Here is a 24985-nt window from a genome sequence, read left to right as displayed (position 1 = left end):
AGCACAGTAGCTGTAAGAACCTATGGATTCGATAAAGCTGCAGGTTTTGAGGAGGAGAGACCACGACAATGAATCTACGCAGTTACAAAACTTGGCATGAAAGACAACAAACTTGTCTCTATCAACTTTTGAATTAAGAATTCAGGGCAAACTGAATACACACTGCTATGGGAGTTCAGAAGCATCAGAATTAAAATCCTACAGCTTAGTCATCAGCACCCTGTATAAAAATGGTCAAACAGCTCAATGTTCAACATTCAGAGAAAAAAAAATGTTGATGCTCTGTTGGTACGGTAAGTTCTACAGTATGTAATATCATTATTAGTCCTGCATGCTGCCTGGCAGCCACTGAAGCAATAGTGCCACACCACTAAGCAGTAGTTGCCACAATACCATTAAAGTTGTATGTCAAACATCTGGTAGGTGTTAAAGAGTCACTGTAAGGTTTAGATAGTAACATTTCATTAAAATCAGTTAATTCAAAACGCACTGAGTCTCAAGAGATATGTAATCACTGAACAAAAAAATCTAAGTTGGAGAAAGGGAGTGAATATAGTTCAAGAAATGTTTCAAAATTGACAAATGCTACAGAATTTAGAAAGCTTCACTGGAATGAAGCTAACAGGTAAGAGGAAACAAACCACAAAAGCAAACCTTTTATACATTGGAAGATACAAATGTGCCAAACAGCTGCCTCTGAAAGAATCATCATATTGTCATGGTAAAAGTGAACAAGAAGATACAACCAAACTAAATTTCAGAAAATGTTTTTCAGCAACTTTCATTGATGAGGTGCAATTTCTATACCAGACCTGTTACTTTTTGGTAATAAGAAGAAAGTGGTTTCTGAGACTAGGAAGCAGACAAATTTTAAAAACTGCAGTAACACTTTCATGTCTCATGATCTAAAAATATAATTGAAGGCAGACTACCTGCATTTTGCAAGGAAAATAAATCGGCTTAATAGGCTACTACTCCGCTTTATAAAATCCTGCTTCAGTTTGGGTGATACTTATTTACAAGTTTAGGAAGAGTTTAAGAATAGGTTAACTGAAACATTAAAGCATGCAATCTCTGGTTTAAGATGCAATCTCTGGTTTAAAGCATGTCAGGAGGTGTAAAGTGCAGAAAATACCTGGTTTTTAAAAAATCTTCTAGGGTAACATGAGAAATTATAAGACTGTAAATCTAACATCTGTAGAGGAAAAAGTAATTAAACACTGTAACACCTAGAAAAGCATGATCTGAAAGTGTCTGACTAGCACTAGTCTTCTGCAAAGATAATTATGTCTCAATAATCCTTACAGAAATGCCTGAGAGGTAATGAATATGTAAGAGCTGGCAGGCTTAATTTAGACTTTCAAGGGTTTGGCCAAGTGGCATAACATAGAGCTCAGCAGAAACCTGAGTCCTCATTGAAAACCTGCATGCCAATGCTGGTTTTGCTACTCAAACTACCTTGTTGAAAAAAATGCATAGCATCTGATGATAAAGTTTAAAAATAGTCCAAGAGACTTTTGACACAAAAGGCTACTAAAAAAAAAATCCTGGGTCAGGGATAAAATATCAACATGGACACAACGCAGACCTGCATTTCTGTTAAGGGCAAAAGTTTAATGATAGATCACCTCAATATTCTGTTTAGATACTGTTTTGCAGGGGTTAGTCAACTCTGGTACTATATCACCAGTTATATGCAAGTTAAACCTGCAGTCCATATGAAGATCTGAAATGCCTCTTTCTGCCCTGATAGTCTCTGAGTTTCAGACTCTGTTGAATCATTTATTTATGAACTGAAAAAAGGAACAAGTAGAAAATCAACAAATATTAGAGGACAGTTGGGTCAATCAGGATCAGAGAGACAGCAAGAACTCAAGTCTAGAAGGTAAATGAATGGGAAAGCATGGTACCAGAAAATAAAATAAAAATGGATAAATGCAGGGAAATTGAAAGTATAAACATTATAATGGGGTTTACAGGACTCATACAGTTTCTTACGATGATGATTTGTCATATGAGGTTGTGATCACAAAAGTCAAGCCAACAGCATAAATAAGACATAGAATAATGACAACAATACAGAGAATATTTAAGTACAGTTATATAAAGCTGAGAAATAGTCTCATTTGGGATACGCTTGACATTTCTGGTCACCCTAGCTAAAAACTGACTGAAATTGCAAAATTATGACGGCCTAAAAAAACAAGCAAAGAAGATGAAGAAAACTAGCAAGAAAAGAGATTAAGGAGACTGGGATCATTTATCTTAGGAGAAGCGTAGGAGGGAAACTATAAAAAAGTAAGTGAACATTTAAGGACAAAGGATGCTTAACACATGGAGATTAAACAGATTATGATTCTACAGAAACAACATTTCTGACTAACAGCTCGTATTCACATTTCTCGATGTTTTAAATTAATCTTTTCCTGTTAGAAAAATGTTATCCCGAGTTCCCCCACTCCATTTCAGCTCTACGGGTTTTCTGATGCTACAACTTCTTAACTACTTGTGGACATACCTCCAAAAGCTTTTGCTGTTTTGCAAAGATAAAGGGCAAACAATTACCGATATTCATTACCTGAGAAGCAAGCCGATTACCCAATAGGAAGACATTTGCTCTCCAACTGCTGGCTGATATGATTATGGACATCAGGAATTTGACACCCTACTCCTTGTGAGCTGCATAGCACAAGGAGAAATGGGTATTTTGAGCCGTACCTCTAACGCGTGCGACTGGAGTCACCCAGGTATGGCTTCTCCATACCTGTCCTCTGCTGTTCCTTTCCAGAAAGTTCAGTGTAACAGAGTAGCAAGGCTTTGGTAACTGGCCAAATGGCCTTTAAACTCCCAAGCATTTTTTCTTTTACTAATTCTAGTAAGTTTATTTCTTCTTTTCATCCAAAAGTTGCTGTCAGTTAAGACATGAATCTGTAGTATTTCCTGTTCCGCACGCAATGCATTTTGTCAGGGATATTAGCGCACTATGAAGGGTAGAACAGAGGGACACAACTGCCGGGCTGGGGGGTGCTCCTCAGGCCTTGCCGGCCTTGCCCAGCCTCGCCTGGGGCGGCCACCTGCACCCTGCCCCGGGGCCCTCAGTTCAGCCTGGGGCTGTCAGTTCCGGCCTAAGCTGTCACGGGGCAAGGGGGGGACCGGCAGCTCCCGGGGGCTGAAACGGGGCCCTGGGCCGCGAACTGGGGAATGGGGGAAACCCCAAATGGGGCTGGGGAAAGACGAGGGACACCCCCCCCACCAAGGCCGGGCCTGCGGAGACCGCCCCTCCACCTGCGCATGCGTGCCGGCTCTCGGCTGCCCTGGCTCCGGCTCCTGCTCCTGCGCCCGCCCCCGGTAGCCGGCTCTCGGCTTTCCCTTCCCTTCCCTTCCCTTCCCTTCCCCGCCCCTCCCACCGCGCGGCCGCAGCCTTGGCACGGGTCTCGCAGGGACGTGGCGGTCCCGGCGGCGGCGGCGGCAGCGAGCGGGGTTTTTTTTCTTCTCTTCTCTTGCCTTCCCGGCCTTGCCCCGGCTCGCCCGGGCAGAGCCACCCCCCCCCCCCCCCCGCCCCAGCGCTGAGGCCCCCCCCTCTGAGGCGCCCCTCGCCGCTCTGCAGGATGTGGAAGCTGGTGCCCGCCGCAGGAAAAGGTGAGGGAGCGCCCCCGGGCACCGCGGTCCGCCCGCCGTTCCCCGCCTCAGCCTGCGTCTGCGCCGCCGGTCCCCGGGGCGGGGGCTGGGCCCGGCGCCTGGCCTCGGGCTCGCGGCCCGCGGCGGCCCGGGAGGCCGGAACCTGCCGGCCCGGCCGTTCCCTTCGGTTGCCGAGGTGTACCGGCGGCGAGAGCCGGCGTTTCGGCTTCCACCGGGGTCTTCAGTCAGGCTTGCTTGTCCGCGCTCCTCGGGCAAAGCTGCGTTGGTCCGGTGTGGACCAGCGGTGACACAAGTCCTCGTCGCTCTGGGCATCGTCCGCGGCTGAGCCTCCGTTTCTTCCCTTGAGCACTGCAGACCACAGGCCCTGTTAAATTTAATACGGCTTTTCGCTTTGCCAGCCCACGTGGGATGTCTTCAGGTGCTGCTGCAGCCAGTGAAGCAGGTCGCAGGGTGCTGCTTTAAAATACCTGAGGCAGCAGTCAACCTCAGGAGTCTCTCCTTTCAGAAAAGATGTCGAAATGCTGTGTTGGTGTTTCAGGGACCAAGTGTTGAACTTAAGGCATCACGCTGTTTGTTGGATGCAGAGTTTTGAAACTGAGTTACCGCTGTACCTTTCTTCATCAGTTTCCTTATCCATAGGAGCTTTAATACATTGATAACTTTCATAATAGGTATCATATAATATACAAATTTCTTCTTGACTTAAATGTTTTCTCTTCTGTATAACAAGCAGTCCTATTACAACTGCATCTGCTCTTTATTTCCTGATTCATTGGGAGTGAATTTTGGATGTTTGTTTTATCTCCTACTGGCAATGGTACCTAATCCTATTGAAATGAAGTGAGTTATCTCTTACTGCCTGGAAAACGCTTGAGCAAGAGCCAAAACACGGGTATCGTTGTTCAGGATGATTGTTTCTGTGCAGTTCATATTTGGAAAGTTATTTGCCCAGCGTTGATAACTAGAATTTGATCTGTAGTTATTAATTCATTTTCATCAATAAACGTTTCTGGTTCTGTTGACCAGTAGGTAACAGACACCTTTTGGTTGTAGTCAAGCCATTCACTGAAAAGCCACCATGTGGTCTAGATGACAGATACCAAGAATGAGCCAAAGCATAGGTCAGAGACTGAACTTATTATCAGTTTGATTTACATTACAGATCTCCTTACATTCATTAGGAGGACATTTTCCTCTGAACCTCTTAATAAATTATGTAAATAAATTATGTACCGTCAAAAAATTATGTACCCTTAAAACTTGTGTTTTGGAAAAGCTATCTTACATCATAGTCTTTTTTTTTTTTTTTCTTCCCTTCTCTGTGTAACAGTCTTCAACAAGTAATACAAGAGATAAGTGAAGTAGCAGAGTATTAGTAAAAATATATTGTCATTGAAAAAAGTGTGCTGCCACTTTTGTAACTGCTTTGTTTATTATAAAATGTATCCTTTTTATAATGGACAAAGCGAGGGAGAGAATAAGAAAGAGATTTTGTCTATAAACTAAATGCATAATTCTAGTCAGCCTAATAAATGATGTGTGACAAAGCTGAGTTTCAGATATACTACAAACTTCTGAATGTTTCCTAAGTGCTTTGGGTATTTTGGAGGTTTTTGTAAACTGATATTTTTCTGTCTCTTCTTTATTTTCAGAAGAGCCATATCGGCTTTTAAGTGGTACAGAATATGTTGTTGGACGCAAAAACTGTGCAATTTTAATTCAGGACGATCAGTCCATCAGTCGAAGTCATGCAGTTCTGACAGTAAATCGTCCTGAAACAACCCCTGTAAGTAGCCAGCATTTACTGCATTATCAATATGCTATGTGGATAATTCAGTCTGCCATGACCATACATACTCTCATTTTGCTCTCACTGGTGTTTTATGCTTGGAGTAGAACCACTGATCACCTGTCTTTTCTTAATCCTGACTTTTTTTTTTTTAACTTTCTCAGGGTTGCTTGCCTGTGTTGAGAAGTTTAGTGGCATAATTCTACTGGTCCAAGCTTGCTTTTATCCCAGAGCGAAGATTTGCTAGGAATTTGTATTAAAATAATCATAGCAGGAAAATTATGCAGTTAAATTTCATTACATAGACAAGTTTTAGGTCTTGTTTCTGCAAAGTGCTTCTGTTATCTTACTGCAGGCTTAGTTTGTGTTTCACTTCACATCATTCATTCTGTATTTGCTTAGGGGACTGAAAATAAAAATGTCCCAGGGAGAATTAGCAAGCAGCAATTTACTATCATGTGGGCCCTTCTCTGGAAAGAAATGGGAGGCCTGGTTACCCAGGACATGGAGAAGGCTGAGGTACTTGACCACATCTTTTGCCTCAGTCTTCACCAACAAGTGCTCCAGCCACACCACCTAAGACACAGAAGGCAAAGGCGGGGACTGGGAGAATGAAGAACTGCACACTGTAGGAGAAGATGAGGTCTGAGAGGAACCTGAAGGTGCACAGGTCCATGGGACCTGATGAGATGCATCTGTGGGTCCTAAGGGAACTGGTGGGTGAAGTGGCTAAGCCACTATCCGTCATGTTTGAGAAGTCGTGGCAGTCCAGGGAAGTTCCCACTGACTGGAAAAGGGGAAACATAACCCCCATTTTTAAAAAGTGAAAAAAAGAAGACCCGGGGAACTACAGGCCGGTCAGTCTCACCTCTGTTCCTAGCAAGATCATGGAGCGGATCCTCCTGGAAACTATGGTGAGGCACATGGAAAATAAGGAGGTGATTGGTGACAACCAACGTGGCTTCACTAAGGGCAAATCATGCCTGACAAATTTGGTGGCCTTCTACAACAGGGTTGCAGCACTGGTGGATAAGGAAAGAGCTACTGACATCATCTACCTGGACTTGTGCAAAGCATTTGACAGTGTCCCGCATGACATCCTTGTCTCTAAATTGGAGAGACATGGACTTGACAGATGGACCACTTGATGGATAAGGAATTAGCTGGATGGTCGCACTCAAAGAGTTGTGGTCAACGGCTCAATGTCCAAGTGGAGAGCAGTGATGAGCGGCGTTCCTCAGGGGTTGATGTTGGGACCGGCGCTGTTTAACATCTTTGTCAGCAGCATGGGCAGTGGGATTGAGCGCACCCTCAGCAAGTCTGCCAACGACACCAAGCTGTGTGGTGCAGTCAGTGTGCTGGAGGGAAGGGATGCCATCCAGAGGGACCCTGACAGCCTTGAGAGGTGGGCCCATGCAAACCTCATGAAGTTCAACAAGGCTAAGTGCAAGGTCCTGCACATAGGTCAGGGCAATCCCAAGCACAAATACAGGCTGGGTGATGAGTGGATTGAGAGCAGACCTGCGGAGAAGGATTTGGGGGTACTGGTGGATGAAAAGCTGGACATGAGCTGGCAATGTGTGCCTGCGGCCCAGAAAGCTGACCATGTCCTGGGCTGCATCAAGAGGGAGGTGATTCTGCCCCTCTGCTCTGCTCTCATGAGACCTCACCTGGAGTACTGTATTCAGCTGTGGGGCCCCCAACGTAAGAAGGACATGAACCTGTAGGTGCGGGTCCAGAGGATGGCCACGAAGATGATCAGGGGGCTGGAGCATCTCTCCTATGAAGACAGGCTGAGAGAGCTGGGGTTGTTCAGCATGGAGGAGGCTCTGGGGAGACCTTATAGCAGCCTTTCAGTACCTAAAGGGGGCCTACAAGAAAGCCAGAGAGGGACTTTTTACAAGGGAGTGTAGTGATAGGACAAGGGGTAATGGCTTTAAACTGAAAGAGGGTAGATTTAGATATGAGGAAGAAGTTCATTACTGTGAGGGTGGTGAGGCACTGGAACAGGTTGCCCAGAGAGGTTGTGGCTGGCCCATCCCTGGAAGTGTCCAAGGCCAGGTTGGATGGGGCTTTGAGCAACGTGCTCTAGTGGAAGGTGTCCCTGCCCATGGCAGGGGGATTGGAACTAGATGATCTTTAAGGTCCCTTCTAAACCAAACCATTCTATGATCACTTATGTGTTGCAATGTTTATGGACATTTTGAAGCCAGTCAGCAGGAATTTCATTAATGTAACCATATATAGAATTTGAAATTAAATACATAAAATTTATTTGTCCTTTTAATCCTGCAATCCTGTATAACTATGTAACAAAAGTTTCATAAAAACAGGCTGACAGTGTTCTCATTGGCTGGTGAACCATTTGGGAAATATGACAGTGTCTAACCTCTTCTCAAGACATGACTGATGTCACTATGCCCTGCAGCTTGTGGAAGATCAGCAGTGCCTGTGGAAGGAAGTGAGGGAAAGTGACTTGGGCACGTATGCAAGGGCTGAACAGTAGGTGAAAGCAGCAATAATAACTCTCAGAGCCTTGGTAAATCACACTAGCAGAGGCTTTGGGCCAGTGAATGATTGCCTACACAGCCTCCAAAAAGAGTGAGTGTAAGCAGCACAAAAGTTCTGAAGCTAAAAATATGTATGTTTACTCTCATTCCTTCACAGTGAAAACCAGAAGATGGATAATTACACATAGCCAGCCTCATTGTCCAAGGTCTTTATTTAGTATGGTATTTTGTGGGCTTTTTCTTACTTATCTACTGCTTTGATCCATAATGGTAGTAACCCATTTCTGATAAAACTATCTCATTATGATAAACTATAATGGCTTTTTAATGTTTATTTTCAGAGCCAATCTCTCTCAGTCCCTACATTAACAGTAACAGATACATCTAAGTATGGTACCTTTGTCAATGGGTCGAAACTCAATGGCACTTCAGTGTCTTTGCAGTCTGGTGACAGAATCAACTTTGGAGTCTTTGAGAGCAAGTTTAGGTAAGTGCTTTGTTTATAAAATATCAGGTAGAAAACTGCAGTTTTTGAAAAGAGTGTTTTTGCATATCATACAACTTGACAAGCGATACAGCAATGATGAGTTTTTAGAAAGCAAAGGAGATGAGTAATATTTTGCCTGTGTTCCATACCTGCTTCTGCAATAGTTTTCCATTACATATTTTTATAATGTAATTTATTTTGACACTTAAGAGATTAAAATTGTTCGTAGTAAAGCATTGGCATTTTAGAAGGTGTATCATGTACAGTGAGTGTTTTCAGGCTATCTTAGGCAAAGAACAAAATCCTAAAACATAAATGGCTCTAAAGAAGGGAGGAAAGTTTAGGGTGGGAAGAGAGCTTGTCTGAGCCCTTGTTAGCTGTTGATAATGCAATGAGAAAAGAACTGAGATAGCTGGAGGATGCTTTGTGCAGCACTAGCTATTGAATGCTTGTTGCTGTGACGTATGCCTGCATTGTCTTTAGTGAACCCAATTTGCTAATTTTTCAAATTTAACATGGTAGTCAGTGCTATCTGTTTGAATATGTGAAGCACTCCTTCAAGTAAAGTGGCAGGTAGATAGAACAAATACTAATGACCATTAAAATCAATATTAAAGCAACCAGAAGTTGGCTTTGTTCCTTAAAATTTGACTGTTTTGTCACTGCTGCTGGTATTATATAATTAAAAAAAAAAAGGCATTCTCCTCCGCTTATTGTAATAAATTATTTTGGGTATTTTGTATCAACATACCTGAAATGTGGTACAGAAATCATGCTGTGAGACCAGATACATTTTGACTGTTGTACCAGAAAGATTATTTAAATTTCTTCCTGCTTTGTAGACTAAACCAAATCAAATCATGGAATTTTACATGCTGTAATTCCATATAGAAGACCTACAAATATAAATAGGCTTATGGTCAAGGGTAATGGCAATGTTAGGAAAAAAAGTTACTTGAACTTGCATTCTACAACACTTATATTTTTTTAAATACTAATCTCTTTTTGTGGACTTTTCTGTTGAGCATACTTTTGCCTTTGGAAGCACATGTTCAATTTCTTCTGATATTCCCTCACCTTACAGTATTCCTGAAGCACTAATTCTATGTGATGTCTGTGAAAGACCCAAAAGTTGTTAGAAATATTTCAGACATCAAGTCAAAATGCTGTCAATTTTTCTGAGTAAAAATCAGTATTTAATTTCTTCAGGAAATTTTAAAGCACAGTCTTTGATCTAGATAAGAGTTATGGGGTGGTTTTGTTTTGGTGGTGTTTTTTTTTTTGTCGTCTCCCCCCCGCCCCAATTTCCCTGAGATACAAACATGATAGTTAAAGTCAGCTCTGTTCATCATAATGATTGGCTGAAATAACTAAAGCAATTCTCTTCTACTTATTCTTTTCAGAGTAGAGTATGAACCTTTGGTTGTCTGTTCCTCATGTTTAGATGTTGCTCAGAAAACTGCTTTAAATCAAGCCATCCAGCAGCTTGGAGGTCTTGTAGTGAATGAATGGACAAAAGAGTGTACTCATCTTGTAATGGTATCGGTAAAAGTTACTGTTAAGGTATGTTGAGCTTTTGCATATTGATGGCATTGCTTTGCAGTTTTCCCACAAATGCAAATTAAATTCTAGACCTGCTCAAGATTTCCTGTACAAAGCTACAAAGTCAACTCTTCCAAGTTTAGAAAGAGGTGTATTTGATGGGAAGTTGGAGGGAAAGAAAATGAAAAAAGCCAGTTTTGAAGACTGTTACTGATTTTCAGCAGTTGCCTTGTACATTTTCATAACTTTGGTCAAGACAGCAATTAAAAGCAAAACTATCCTGGTTTTCAGTAGCAAAATTCAGTATTGTTCTATTTTTGTGTGACGTTTTCCACCTGTAAGATCTTAAAAAGCTTATGTCAGTTGAACCATATTCTAGCTGAACTTCTTCCGTACAGTAAATACATATTTTCCGTCTTTTCAGACTATATGTGCTTTGATTTGTGGTCGACCAATTATAAAACCAGAGTTTTTTGTTGAATTAATCAAAGCTATTCAGTCCAGGCAAGAGTTGCCAAATCATGAAAGGTAAGTAACATGTTTTCAATGTCACAATTAAATTTATGGGAGTTAGATTATCAAATAACTACACCCTTATCTGATCATACTTGACAGAATATGTGATTTACGTAACCTTATTTGTGGAAGAATGCTTAATATGACACACGTTTTAATATTCAGACAATTTTCTTGCTCTCATCCCTGGAGTTATAAAATGAGTCCTTGGAATTGTCTATATGCTTAGAGATGCTATTGGTTCTAAATAGGAACTTGTTTGGTTGATATGTTTGAAGCAACATTTACACTCTTTTGGTAGTTAATACATTTAAATAAAGAAAATTATATTTTTATGAAAGAAATTATACCAAGCTTATTTCATTATGTAGACATGTTTTCCCAGTACACGGTTTGTTATTGAGTTTACTGTAAACTTTGGTCAAAACAGAGTTAGCCTGACCATTGAATTCCCTGAAATAGCAGGGGGGGTTAATTATCTGTTAGGAGATGAAGTGAGACTAACATGCATTGGTCGTCACTATATGAGAATAAAATGCTCACTGTTTTCATGGTTAATTAACTTGAAAAGGGAATTCTTACTTTGGAATAAACACATACTGCAGAATGGCCCTTTTGGTTATTTTCTCTATGTAGAAGAGAGTAAAATAATCCCATTATTGTATGTGAGAATTTCATCTGAGCTTGTATTGCTACTACTTCTACCTTGAAAAGGGAGACAGTTGTGTTTTGTTTGGGTTTTGGTTTTTTGTGGTTTTGGGTTTTGGGTTGGGTTTTTTTTTTTATGTGAACACATGATTTATGTAGGTGAGAAATTTCCATCGTGTATTTTTGAAAGGTAAACTGCATGGGTACTTCTTTTTTATCACTTCTATTCTTTGCACGCTTTGGAAGATACTGTGAAATGAAATACGTAATGAATGAAAATTGTAAGAGTCCTTGGCATTTGAAAAATAACATGTTGAACTTTTAATGTCAGTTAACAGGGAGAAAAATTTGTGCAATTACTTTAAATGCATTCAAGACATCATGATTTTTCTGGATGTATTGTTTTAACTAGGTGGATGCTGGACACCAGACATAGGAGTTGGGGGAAAGCAGTGGTGAAGAAGAATAGAAGTCACTGTTGGTTTTACATATGTATGGATATACATACATACATATGCGTTAGGGCATAGCAATTTAATTTATTTTCTTTAGTGGGTCTGCTGTTAACTATTGGTAGCATAGTTTGAATAATGGAGGTGGGGGGGAAAGGACAGCTAAGCAAATCTCAGTGGTGCACACATGGTAATGGAAGCAAAGCTGCAGAGGATTCGGAATAAGCTGTGCTTGCTATGTGGTAAAATATATTTCACAGAATGTGACTGTATCTTGTTAGAACAATACAGGTGCCAATCTGGAGCAATTGGTAGCAAATATTCTTTAGTTTCTAGATACTAGATTTTACATTTGTTGGGGTTTATGTAATATGTCAAATCAGGCATCTGTGAGTGGTTTAAAGCTCATCTGGTCTTCATTTCTAGAAGAAAGGGGGAATCTTCATGAACTGTAACTTTTCCTTCTACTTATACTTCTACATTGTTTTATAAGAACGTGAGGAAACTAAACAAACTATTTAGAGTCCTCTCTGAAATATTGGGCGTAAGGTTTTCTGGATGATTTTTGGTTTTTAAGTACAAGTAGTAGAAACCATCAAAAGCTAGCAATTGGTTGTGCAATCCGAAATTTGCTTGGTCTAATGTTATCTAGCTGTAAGGCTGCTGTTACTGTCTGTTACAGTAACAAGCAAACAGTGGCTTGGGCTCTTGAAACTGGGGTGCATGTTGTCCTGTCCTTTAATATAGAAGTGACAGTATAATTGAGCTGTTAAGTGCTCCCTAGAATAGAACCAGATGGATATGTTTCCCTTTCTTAAATATTTTTGCTATCTGTTAAGACCCTCAGAGGAATTGAGCTGACTAAATGTTAGTGACAGTAGTAATGCATCCATTATGTAGCTTTCAAAGAGAGAGTTCTGCATCAAGCTAAATGAGACATCTGGTGTAATACGCAGATCTATATTTAAAATAATTACAGTATTTTAAATAGGTGATATTTTTAAGATGTAGCTTGTGGGAAGTTATTGAAAATTTGCTTAGCAGCTGTTTGCATTCAATTTCCCCAAATACTTTTAACTTTCACAGGGAATCTCTACATTGTGCACTGTAGCTAGAGCTGACCTGGGCTGGTACATCCGCAAGACACTAAACAACCTGGGGCAATAATAGTTTGGATATGAAATAAGAAAGGTATATTGATGTGGTAATACAGGGTGACACTTAATTAAATCTTGATTACTACTGTAGATCTGATCCCCCCAAAATCTTAGAGAAATAAAAGCTTAAAATTAAAAAAAAATTAAAACTTCTTTGTGTTTATACTAAGACTTCACAGAATTGCAAACCTGCAGTTTGCATATGAATGTGGGGCTTCTTACTTGAGGCTTTTTATGGTGAAGTATATTACCTCTGCTACTCTCTGATAACCTATCCAAGGAAGAACAATAACTGAAGATTTCACTAATGGCTGCATAAATGCAGCCCTGTATGAAATAACATGTTTTATTACAGCAGTCCAGTGTAAATAGTGCAGGGCTTTAAAAAAGCAGGAAAGTGAGCCTTTAACAGAAACTCATCAAGAATCAAAATCTATTTATTGAAAGATTCAAGACTGTAGAGGGTCTTTTCTGGATAATGGTGTTAACTGCAAATCTTATGGGGAGAGTGTACAAGGAGCACTTCAGAATCGTAAGACTGAAAAAGACTTGCCTTTTAAGCTTAGATCAGCACTGGATAAGAGTTTCAAAGGAAAATCAAAGGTTTCTTTGAGGAGGAGATGATCAGTTGAAGTTTCCTGCTGAAATTAAAAAACAGAGGTTTGAAATGTATTTATAGAGAAACTATAGTCCCGTTCCAAAGTAATGGAAACTTCTGTTTCTCCCTTTTTACTTATCCCTTGGTCTTTAAAGATGACTTTGTCCCCTGTATTAGGTTAATAACTGTCACTATGGGATTCAGTATCAGAAGTCTTCTGGCCTGGTAACTAATATCTGAGTTACCCTATTTCTTACAACTAGTAGACTTTATCATATCTATTTCAAATTCAATGCAACAATATTTTTGTAAACAGACTTGTATAGGTTGCTGAAACTTATCCAATACTCATTTTTCCAAACCTGATGGTTTTAGGCTGGTTAATTTCCATTGTGTACATAAAGCTTCAGGAATTGATCCTGAAGAACACAAAAGAACAAAGATTATTTAAAATTATCTGTAATTATATAGTACATTTTAGCCTATCATAATTGAATTACATATTTGGATGCAGTAGAAAATTCGCATGCTTATTCTTGTGTTCAGCTGTAAGTATGTGAATAGTCACAGTGTTTGAAGAATGTTTATATGTTTACAGATAGTGCATTTTTTTCAGAAACCTAAATATTTCAGCATTTCATGGAGTATGTTTCTTGCTTAGAATCAGCTCATCTTTGATAAATTAGAAAAAAATTTTAAAACATATCCATGTATATGTATGTATACATGGATATATGTAATTTATTGTGTTATTAAACCAGACTTTGGGAGTGTGTTTCAGCACTTTTTTTTTTCCTGCATAGTAGTGTGAGAAGGATGTATAATCACCAGTCAGAATAAAGATAAGTAGTTCTATGATCAGCCAGAGTACCTACATAAACTGCTGTTTGGGTACAGATGTAGTATAGTATGGTTAAAATTGACCTATAGTTTCTCTTCTCTCTAGCACGTGCCTTCACCTTGTTCTGTCAGAACTGCTGTAGTAGTGATATGTGGCTCAAAGATCTTGTAAATACTATCCTGAAATTATCAGTTAGATGCTTGTCTTAACTCTAGAGGCTTTTTATGATGTGGGCATACCATCATTAACTGGAGCTGAGATCACAGGCTGTGACAAAAATGAGAGCTTCAGGGTAGAATTTCACTTCTGCCTCATCTGTTCCCCAGCTGAACTGGTAACTTTTCTTGTATTGGACAAAACAATTGAGCATCTGCAGGGAGAATCAGTTCAGTTCAGTTCTCTATCCCACCAGCAAGAAAAGTGTACTTATTTTCTGTCATATTAGTGAGTTGTCATCTAGTGTGGTGGTACACAATTTCTTGATTCAATAGAAGAGAAGGAGGGATGGCTGTCCCCACCTGAAGGCTAGAGGAAGGAAGATGAGTAATTTTGGGGGGGGTTACTATTTGCTAGAGTAAGTGCAGAATGAGATTGCAGTCTCATTTGTCAGTATTGTTAGTGGAGAATGTGGATATGTGTACAGCAGATGCTTAAAGTGGATAGGTTGAATGCATTCCTAAAAGTGTTGTCCTCTTAGTTACTGAAGTAGAAAGTGTTGGTCTTACCTTAGATGTCGAGAAATTAGAGGCTCTCTTTCTTCTTAAGAACCTCAAAAAACTATTTATATAAATAGTTTTAAAAGCAATGCAGTATTTTAACTTCAGAGCTTTACTCTGAAATGGAAAGGACTATGAGTCAGTACTGGTAGGTAAATCTGAATTTTTTTAACTTTAATTTTCTGTTCTTGCAGCTTTTATCCTCCAGTTGATGAGCCTTCCATTGGCACTGAAAAACTGGATTTATCTGGGCATCATGAAAGGAAAAAAATATTCAGTGGAAAGACTTTTGTATTTCTAACTGCCAAGCAGGTAATCAAGCTTTACATTGCAAAAATGTTGCAGGGGTAGCTAAGCACAGATTCTGTTCTCTGTGAATACACACTCATTCTGGGTTCATCAGGAAAGAAGTATTTCTGTGTATTTATTGTCTTACAGTACAATGGCCTAAGCAAGGTGAAATAGGGGGGGAGAAACAGAACACATCGCATCTGCATTAGTGCATCAGTGATAAGCATTATGCTGATAGTTCATTATGCTGATACTTCTAAACTGACTGTATTTTAAGGGGGTTTTTTTGGTTTTTTTTATTTGCATTCTCTTTTTAGCACAAGAAACTGGGTCCAGCAGTTACTCTTGGAGGAGGGGAAGCAAAGTTGATGACAGAAGGAAGAAAGGAAACATCTTTACTAGTTTCTCCCGAAGTTTGTGTTGTTGATGTGGGGTTGACGAACTCTCAGATCACAGGATCTGACTCCATGAGAAACTGGACTGATTCCATTCTGACTGTCTTGCAAAGGTACAGCATTGTTCTCTTGTACAGCAGTAGGCTAATTTCAGAATTTCTGCAGAGGTTTAGTCACGGTGTTTGTGTACATATTTAAGCAGTGGGATGCTTATAAAGAGGGCATTTTCTTCATTGTTTTAAGTATTTAGCATAGTAACTAAAAGTTCTTGAAGCAGGAAGGAAAGGACTTGGCAGTTCTGTGACAATTTGATGAGGTTTTTGTTTTATTTTTTGTTTCGGGTTTGGTGGGGTTTTGGTAGCGGGGAAGGTGCCGCAGGGCTGGCTGCTGTGAGAAGCTGCTAGAAGCTCCCCCGGCTCCAAGTCGGACCCGCCTCTGGCCCAGGCCGAGCCCATCAGCGAGAGTGGTAGCGCCTCTGGGAGAACAGATTTAAGAAGGGGAACTGGCAGTGAGTAGGGGATTGGAATGTGAGAGGAACCCCTCTGCAGACACCGAGGTCAGTGAGGAAGGAGGGGAGGAGGTGCGCCGCAGGAGGGGATGCCCCTGCAGCCCGTGGTGAGACGGCAGGCTGTCCCCCCCAGCCCATGGAGGGGAGTGGGGGAGCAGATGCCCACCTGCAGCCTGGGGAAGAGCCCACGCCGGAGCAGTTGGATGCCCCCGAAGATGGCCGTGTTTCCATGGGAAAGCCTGTGCTGGAGCAGCCTGTGACTGAAGATCAGCCTGTGGAAAGGACCCACGTTGGAGAAGTTTGTGAAGGACTGTCTCCTGTGGGAGGGACCCCACGCTGGAGCAGGGGAAGAGTGTGAGGAGTCCTCCCCCTGAGGAGGAAGGAGCGGCAGAGACAGCGTGTGATGAACTGACCCCAACCCCCATTCCCCGTCCCCCTGTGCCTCTGGAGGGGAGGAGGTAGAGAATTTGGGAGTGAAGTGAAGCCTGGGAAGAAGGGAGGGGTGGGAGGAAGGTGTTTTAAGATTTGGTTTTACTTCTCAGCATCCTTGTTTTGATTTGATTAGTAGTAAATTAAATTGATTTTGGTTTTTTCCCAAGTTGAGTCTGTTTTTTGGCTGTGACAATAAGTGGCAAGTGATCCCTCCCTGTCCTTGTCTCGACCTGCAAGCTTTTCTTCATATTTTCTCCTCCTCATCCCACCGGGGGCAGTGAGGAGTGAGCGAGCAACTTTGTGGTGCTTTGTTGCTGGCTGGGCTTAAAGCATGACATTTTTCTTTTTTTTTTTTCTTTTTCTTTTTTGGAGGATCCAATTCTACAAAAATTTATTATAATGAAGCTGCTTTGAAATTACAGACAGCAAGTGTTTTTTCTTCCACTGTTTAAAATAAGTTAAAAATTAATATATTCTGAGAATGGAAAATAGATCATCTATGATTTTTCAATAAATATATGTATTTATTTCACAGAAAACAGATGAGATGGCACCTTGAGGTCATGTGGTTCATTGCTGTCTGATTATTTGCATACAATGTTTCTGAAGAGCAGCTTCTGTTTAATGAAAATCAGTATTTGCTGTGGTGGTAGGTTTTGTTTGAGAGGGCAGACTGCGTATTTTATAGATGTTAGGATTTTCATGATGCCATTTGATTAAAACAGTGAAAGAAAGCAAAATCCTAATCCTTAACCTGATATATAAACCTAGTTCCCCTGAATTTTCCTCCTAAATAGAGAAAACTGTATTCAAGTTCTTCTCATGGCTGTAGTAGAGGAGAGGGGGGGGTGTGTGCCTAACAGACTTGTAAGAAGTGCTCAAATCTTTCAAGTCACTTTTCCATTCACACACATTTTTGAATCAGAGGTAGAGCACAGGTGGTTAAATGCCCAGAAATTGGGTAGGGAGAGATGCATTGGCCAGATTACTGTGACTAGGCAGTGGCTATGATGTCAGATATAGAAAATCCTGTTGCAGATTAGAAAATCCTGTTTTAAGTTAGTTAATAATTTTCAACTTCAAACAATTTTAATAATACCTACAGAAGTAGCCAAGGTCATTCTGACCCTTTCTATTCTTCCTGATTGATGATACGTCCCTCTTGGCAGGAAAACGAACCATTGACCTGGCACAGAGTTACTTAGCGGTCAAAGTGAGGAGGGAATACCTCCCGAGATGACCACCAAAGACCACCCGAGACTCCCACGCATGCGGAGAAGGCATTTGATGTGTTGTGGTTATATAAGCCTATGCATATGCATTAGATAGTTTGAATATGTACTAGGTAGGAGTAGTTTAATAAATTATATGCAATTGTTACTGTATAAAAGATACACCTCATAAATCTGGTGTGCTTGAGTTGTGGAAAGTCCACTGAGCACCCAGACCTGAATAAAAAGTAGTACCTCTCCTGTGTGAGATTGGTATATTGCACACAGGGTAACGAATCAGCTTTTAGGGCAACAGCTACAGCAGCAGGAAGTGTGGAAGTTCATATGTATAAGACGTGGGTATAATGATGGATAATTATGTTGACTTACTGTATTGTGAAAAATTGTAGTGTAGACTGATGTTTCTTGAAAGGAGGAATGGAACATTTTGTACTTTGTCATATCTGTGCCCATTTGCCTATTCATATTTGAATCTGTATTGAGAAACATTTTTTATTTTTTTGTCTTTATTTTATTTGTATATTAACAGCAAGGATCTCAGGGCTATTCCCGAGGCAGAAATTGGATTGGCAGTTATCTTCATGTCTACAGAAAAATACTGCAACCCTCAAAAGCAGCCAAGTAATAAAGGTAATTGGAACAAGGGTAGTAATAAGTTAACAGCATTAAAGAGGCAGTATTGCTTTTTGTACAGGGGCATCAACTGCTAATGTTCAAGTTCTTTTGTTTTGTTTTTCAAGACCACTAAACAGAATGACACTGTATGAAAAACATATACAAGTCTGCAGAGATAATGGGTTTTTAATGGTCTTGCAATAAACTGCAATGAAAATTATATGACTCTGAGATGTAAATAAAAAAGTAGCAGATCTAAAATTAGCATAAAAAGCAGACACATAGTACATTGATCTTTAAAGGAAAGGTACTTGAAAACAAGCTTCTGAAGTTCGCATTTTAGTGGCCACTGAATTAGTATGGATGTGGTAGTTTGAATTCCATGCTATTCTATCTTTTATGAAAAGACTAGGGTAATAGGGAGGTAAAAGATGAATGTTAGAAATTGAGAGAATAAGGACAGAATTAATTTGTAAAGACTAGGTTTTTTTGGTTTTTTTTTTGCACAAAAAGGAATTTGCTTTAGGAAAGTTCAACCACACCCCACTTAGTTCAAAACCAAACATAATCTTGACGTAAGAAGTAAAAACAATGAGACATGATTGCCACATTTGCTAAAGTAATAGTTTGGGGGTGGACATTCCAAATCTCGACTTGAAACTTGACTTGTATGTGCTAATACAGGAGTAATAAAAATTTGAGAGACAGAAAGAGGTTTTGTTTGTCTGATTCTCTTTTCATGGCTCTTCCAAAATTGTTAGTCTATATTTTGTTTCTACAAAATTGTCAGAGTTATGTGTATAATTCTAGGTTCTATTCAGTTCTACAAAGTGCTGTATTGGGTAGAAAATCCTACAAATTCTTAAAAAAATCAAACAAAAACCCCATAGGTTTGTCTTTACTTTACAGGAACATTACTTAGTCAAAAATGTATTTTGAAGAGAGAAAGATACACATGCAGCACTGGCAGAGCTCTGAAAAATATTTTGGTTGACTGGTATTCTTGTATGAATAACTTGTGTATGATCTGTTGTCTATCCAGTTAGTTTAGAAAACAATACAAAATAAATTAATTCTCAGATTAAATTTAAAGATATTGACCCTGCAGACATCTGAACAAATCTGATTCTGACATGCTGATTCTTATTTCCAGTCTGAATGATTCAATTAGGTAAACGGACTGTGTTATCAGGCTTTTAAAGGTAGCTATGCTTACAGTTTATTTGCTAAGAAGGAACAAATGCTATTGTTTGGGAGTTATAAAAACTTCTGTGTGTGTTGAAAATCAAAGGGATTGTAAACAAGACTTCTTCCTCTGATCTTGTCTCAGAACAACAAATAGCAATGTATATAATATGTAGTTGCTGGAGTAGGAGACCCTAGGTGTGTCTATGGGTTATTCCTCTACAGGTTACAGTGGAAGAAAAAAATTAATGAATGAATATATAAAGAACGGGTTATCTGAAAGGATAATACTGTCATCATAGTCTCAATTAGAATGAGATGCAGGAAGAATGTAAAGGGCTGAGAGATGAGTAGTAATTAAAAAGAAAATGTACCTAGAAGCTCGATGAGACATATGTTAAAATAGTAAATGTTAGTATCCTTTGACTTGGAGGAGACATAAGTATGTGAAGACAAGGACAAGTGAAAGGGCAGACAATATGAAAGATGTTGTATATGCTCTTCTTTCTGTTTTACAGAGAAATAATGTGAGTAAATAGCAGCAAATGATGTTTTAAGGCAATCCCCTCACTATGGGTATTATGAGAAATTGGCTGTAGAAGACATTTATTCTAAGTTTTTTTGATAGCAAATATTGGTTCTGTATTAGTAGACATAATCCCAAATATAATAAGCACATGTTAGAGATCATAATAAAGCAGTAAATGTAAGGAATTTTGTGCTCTTGAAGGTTTTGCATAAAATAAGTGTTGCATGATTTATTGATTACATTATGTCCATATTAATATATGATTTCCCATATGCTTCATTTTTATTTAAGTAAAATTCCATGACTTAATTAAGTGGAATGTTTAACTAAAACTGAATCCCAGAATATGGTCCTTTAGAACTGTTTCTTTCAGTTTTTTAAATTAATAAATCTGCTTAATTTTTTGATTAAAATTGCTTTAAGACAATTTTACAAAAATCTCACCTGATCAGTTACCGATGTGTGATAACACGTGCAAAGAAACACAGATTTGATAATAACCTTTTAATTCTTCTCTTTTGTTAATCTTGCAGCTCTAACTAAAAGTACTCCTGCATCAGCTGCTGCAGGGCGAGCTATTTCTCAGAGTCTGGCTGTGGATGAAACCATAATGCTAACTGCTGCAGATCACAGCACAGTACATGTAGCTGATACAGAAATAGAAGAGCAGACATGGTAAAGTATTCATGGAAATAGTTTCTAAGCTAATACTTGCAAGTAAAGCAATCTTTTGTGGCAGAGGAACTGTATCATTGCTGTGAACAAAGATATACAGTGTTAGATATGGCACTTACTAAATTGCTGCACTTGTCTGCAGTGCTATTTCTGCTTTTGAGTGGTAGATAACTAAAAACATCACATAGGACTTGTGTGACTCAAATACAAATGTAGATACTGTATATCTGATAAGACTGTCTTAACTATTACAAATTTTCAAGCCATTTCATAATTATAAAAATATTATTTATCATAGCAGATTTTACAGTTTGTTTTTAGCACACGTACATTGTTTATAAATATGTTCAAAGTACAAGTACAGCTTTTTTTAAAAAGTGATATTCTACAGTGTATCTCTGTGGTAACTTCTTGTGTGTTCTCTTCATATTTTTTTCTCTCTAATGTAGTATGGAGATAGAGGATACTCCCCAGATGGATGGACGAGGCAAAATAGCTTTCCAAGATATAACCGCTGTGAAGAAAAACCTTAGCACAAGTGGCACCATAAATGCAGGAACATCGATATCTAGAGTGAACAGAACATCTGGGTTTAGTCAAAAAAGTCATCCTGTCTCGCCATCTGAAATTTCAGAAGCTGGTAAACCTAGTGAGTGCGCTTCACGTCACCAGTCTAACTCAATTACAAATTACTTCCAGGTAGCTAGAAAAAGGTATGTTGAAATGTTCTTGACATTACTTGCCTTATTGTTATGTTGATGCCGTTTCTGGAAAATAATTTTAACTTAAGGGATGTACATTTAATTCAAAACATACTTAAAAAGGTAATTTTAGGTCAGCTTCCTAGAATGGCAAGCTTTTCCTCGAGGGTACTTATATTCAAATTTCATAATGCAGTCACAAAAACCCCAGGAAGCTGTTATGTTGTGGATGCAGCCAGTCATATTCAGAAATGTTTTTGTAATTTCTTTCTTTTGTAATTATTTTCTGGCTAAGGGAAAGAGCTGAAGAAGGAGAAGAAACATCTGTACCCAAGCTAGCAAAACTGGAGGAGAGGTCATTGCCTGTTTCCAAGCCCATTGAATCCACAGCTTCATCAGTGTGGAAGAGTGAAGCACAACAGCATCAAAAGGAAAATAACATCCTGGACCCAAACCCAAATTTTGCATTAGCAGACACAGGTATAAAGCTTATGAGGGAAAGTAGCAAACTAGCAAGTGATAAAACAGACACTAAAGCTACTTCTAGTGAAAAGCATGTACCAAAGAAGAGAAAGGAGTTGAATGATTTACCTGAAGATACAGCGACACTAGAAATTGTGTTTGGAAGCAGAGACCTAGACTGGGAAGAACAAGTGGCAGATCATGACCAGGAAGCTCAAGGAAATACACAAAAAAAAAGATGTTTGGAAGCCAAAGAAAGCAGGATTCAAGAAGCAAATGTAAAGCAGAGAGAGGAGAATAAAATATTGGTAAGTTATATTCTTCTCATGTGCCTAATCTTGAAATTTAGAGCTGTGTTAGAAGGTTGCAGATAGGTCCTTTAAGGATGAGGCTGCCTGCGTGCAGAAAGTGGCCTCGTAAAGTTAGTTTGCTTAAACCTCTCAAATCACTCTGAACTAAAATTGACATGATTTGTCTGTTACATGTGAACATTGCAGTGTTACACCTATCTAAATGTTTTTTCATTCTTCGGAACATTGTTTCTTTGTGACTTGAAAGCTGCTTGTATTCTGAAAGTTTTCCTCTCTTTTTGCTTGAAGTACTGTAGGTAGAACAGCAGAATATATCCCTGGCCCAAGAAAAACTTCTCATATTGTATATTGTTGTGTTAATTATAATGTTGATACTTATACTAAAATAATACTCAATTATATTATCTTTATGTAATGAATTTTCTGAAGAAATGTTTAGTTGCTCTCTTCTGTTGAATACCACAGTAGTGTCCAACATCTTTAAAGTAAGAATCTCTAGATGTCATGTGAAAGATTATTAAAATTCCTGTATGAGGCAATTCAAATCACTAATGTCTTCTTAAAAAACCCAAAACTAAAACCAACAAAAGCCCAAAACAACAGCTTGTGATTAGTTTTCTTGATTATTTCTCTGGTTTTGTTTTTGAGAATAAGGCAATTTTCTAAGAGAAATGAAAAAAAACAATGCGTTTTGAGCTAACAGTAGCACTTTGTTGAAAAAAAACCAAAAGCAGGTTTGTAGAGGAAAACAATGTTGAGACCTCTAGCAAAGTAACTATGAAAAATGCAGAGGGGAATAAGAGGGAAGGAACAGGTTTAATTATTGTCTATTTAAAAAATACATGTATATTAAAGCTTACTGTTCAGTCAGTTGTTCTACAGTGTAGGAAGTGTTTAAATGCTGTAATAATAAAGTTTGAATGTATGATTGAGTAACTGGAATTTGCAGGATACCTTTTATCGGATGAGAATTCGTAATTGTCAGTGCATCCTTAGCTCAGACCAGCTTAACAGTCTTCTCTTGATACTTTACTGGAACTTGCTTCTGGCAAAGTGTGAATTTTGAACTTTGTTATAATGGTATTTTTTTGGTGTTAACTGACAAGCAAATTTTAAAAGACAAGTAAGTCTTACAATTATAGAGAATCTTTGTTTCTTGCTCTTGAGGAGGTGCTTTCTACCAGGTCTGACTGTACTGAGAGACTAAAATGGCTCCTTGGAATAGTCTTGAATTTTATGATGGCCTGGGAAGTTTTTCTAGTCTAACTTCTTGTCAAGATCATGAAGGAAAACAAATTCTTACGCATAACTAAACTGTTACTTTATCAGATGGCCACTTAAAGATTTTTGCTGACAAACAGTCTTCTAATAGTTTAATTAATAGTGACCTATTTTATTCATGTAAATTGTATTTCCAGTGGAATAGGAAGGAGATTTCATGATAGAGCTTCACAGGCATATTTGTTACCTGTTTTCTTTAAGTGTAGATGCACCTCGTGTATCTGGCAAGACAGAGAATGTGAGTAATTGACTCAAAAACTACAGGGTGCATAAAGCTGATATGATATTTTTCAACCACTGAAAATAATTTATGAAAGGCAAATCTGGTTTTAAACGGTAGGAGGAAAGCAACCTGCAGAATACTTTCCTATCCTAGTAATGAAATGTCCTTTCTGCACACATGTGCACTTAACATAGGAAATTGAAAATGCTACCTTTTAAATTTGAAAGCTTTTACGGTTACTTTCCAGAACTTGGCAGGTCTTTGAAGATTGTACACATGGACAAAACTTGCTAATGGTATAAGAAAAAAAACGTGAGAAAATAATAGTGATTTTTTTTTTAAATAGGAAAAAAACCCCAACAATTGTTACAGTGTACATAAACTCATAAAAACTTAAAAGTACAGTGCAGTTTCTTTTCTGTCTAAATATTTAAATTGATTTGAAAATGCTTATTCCACTGTAAAGAGCAGAAAACATTTTAGGTAATTAAATTTGCATTGAATTTAATTTCTGTGTTACATTTTAAATAATCTTTAGTCAAATAGAAAAAAGAGGTACTTGGATCTGTTCTAACTTCAGAAATGAAAAGTGAGATCAGGCAAGAGTCACCAGTCTTGGTAAGAAGCCAGTTCATTATAAGTTTGAACAGCAAACTTTGAGAAGCATTAAGAAAATGCATCAAAATTTTGCTTTTAAGAACATAGTATTCCTGGATCCTTTTTCAGAGTAAAGCAGGTTCTGAAGATTGTACTCCTTAAAATAATCCCCTGTAAATTTGAATAGTACAGTCCAAATTACTGATTGTGAAAAGATGGAGCGAACTGTAGTTCATCTGCATGCTTTTGTAATGGCATTTGGATGAATACTTAAGATGACTGAAACTACAGAAACCTATTGTAATTGTATTAACCCTTCAATCCAGTTAATACTTGTACTGGTGTTTTTGTTAGGTTACTGCTTAAAGACCAGACAAGAATGTCATTTCCTTCTCTGGTCTAAGGAGATCACAACTAGAATGGAAGAGATGGACCATTGAGAAAACAGATTAACATACACTGATTAACAGTAAATAGTGTCCTAACTTTGTTATAGGTGAGATGAATGAAGGAAGGAGGGGAGGCAGAGGAAAAGGAGACGAAGCTAAATGAAACTGAAATGGAAAGATTCTGAAGAGACAAAGGAGACTGTAGCCAGTCAAGAATGGGGGCAGGATAAAAGCTTTTGTAAAACCTTTTCACATATGTACAGA

At 38.8% G+C, this 24985-nt stretch overlaps 1 protein-coding gene across 2 annotated transcripts in view; it reads left to right on the top strand.

Annotated features, from left to right (window-relative positions):
- Positions 1–3561: 3561 nt before the first annotated feature.
- The window catches only part of NBN (nibrin), a 28820-nt gene continuing 7396 nt past the window's right edge, over positions 3562–24985 (top strand). Inside the window, exons 1-11 of one of the 2 annotated variants that reach the window (XM_052787071.1) lie at positions 3562–3639; positions 5292–5425; positions 8280–8425; positions 9829–9988; positions 10392–10495; positions 15090–15207; positions 15504–15694; positions 18283–18383; positions 20616–20757; positions 21207–21470; positions 21754–22228. In XM_052787071.1, the coding sequence (XP_052643031.1) occupies positions 3609–3639; positions 5292–5425; positions 8280–8425; positions 9829–9988; positions 10392–10495; positions 15090–15207; positions 15504–15694; positions 18283–18383; positions 20616–20757; positions 21207–21470; positions 21754–22228 (1866 nt within the window). In that variant the 5' untranslated portion in view covers positions 3562–3608. Of the gene's footprint in view, positions 3640–5291; positions 5426–8279; positions 8426–9828; positions 9989–10391; positions 10496–15089; positions 15208–15503; positions 15695–18282; positions 18384–20615; positions 20758–21206; positions 21471–21753; positions 22229–24985 lie in introns of those variants that run through there. The other variant, XM_052787072.1, reaches the window with a different exon arrangement.

This window comes from Harpia harpyja, chromosome 5, assembly GCF_026419915.1.
Source record: "Harpia harpyja isolate bHarHar1 chromosome 5, bHarHar1 primary haplotype, whole genome shotgun sequence".
In the NCBI taxonomy this organism is placed as follows: domain Eukaryota; kingdom Metazoa; phylum Chordata; class Aves; order Accipitriformes; family Accipitridae; genus Harpia; species Harpia harpyja.
Note: the sequence above shows the minus strand (reverse complement) of the source record. Positions and strands in the feature narration are given on the sequence as shown.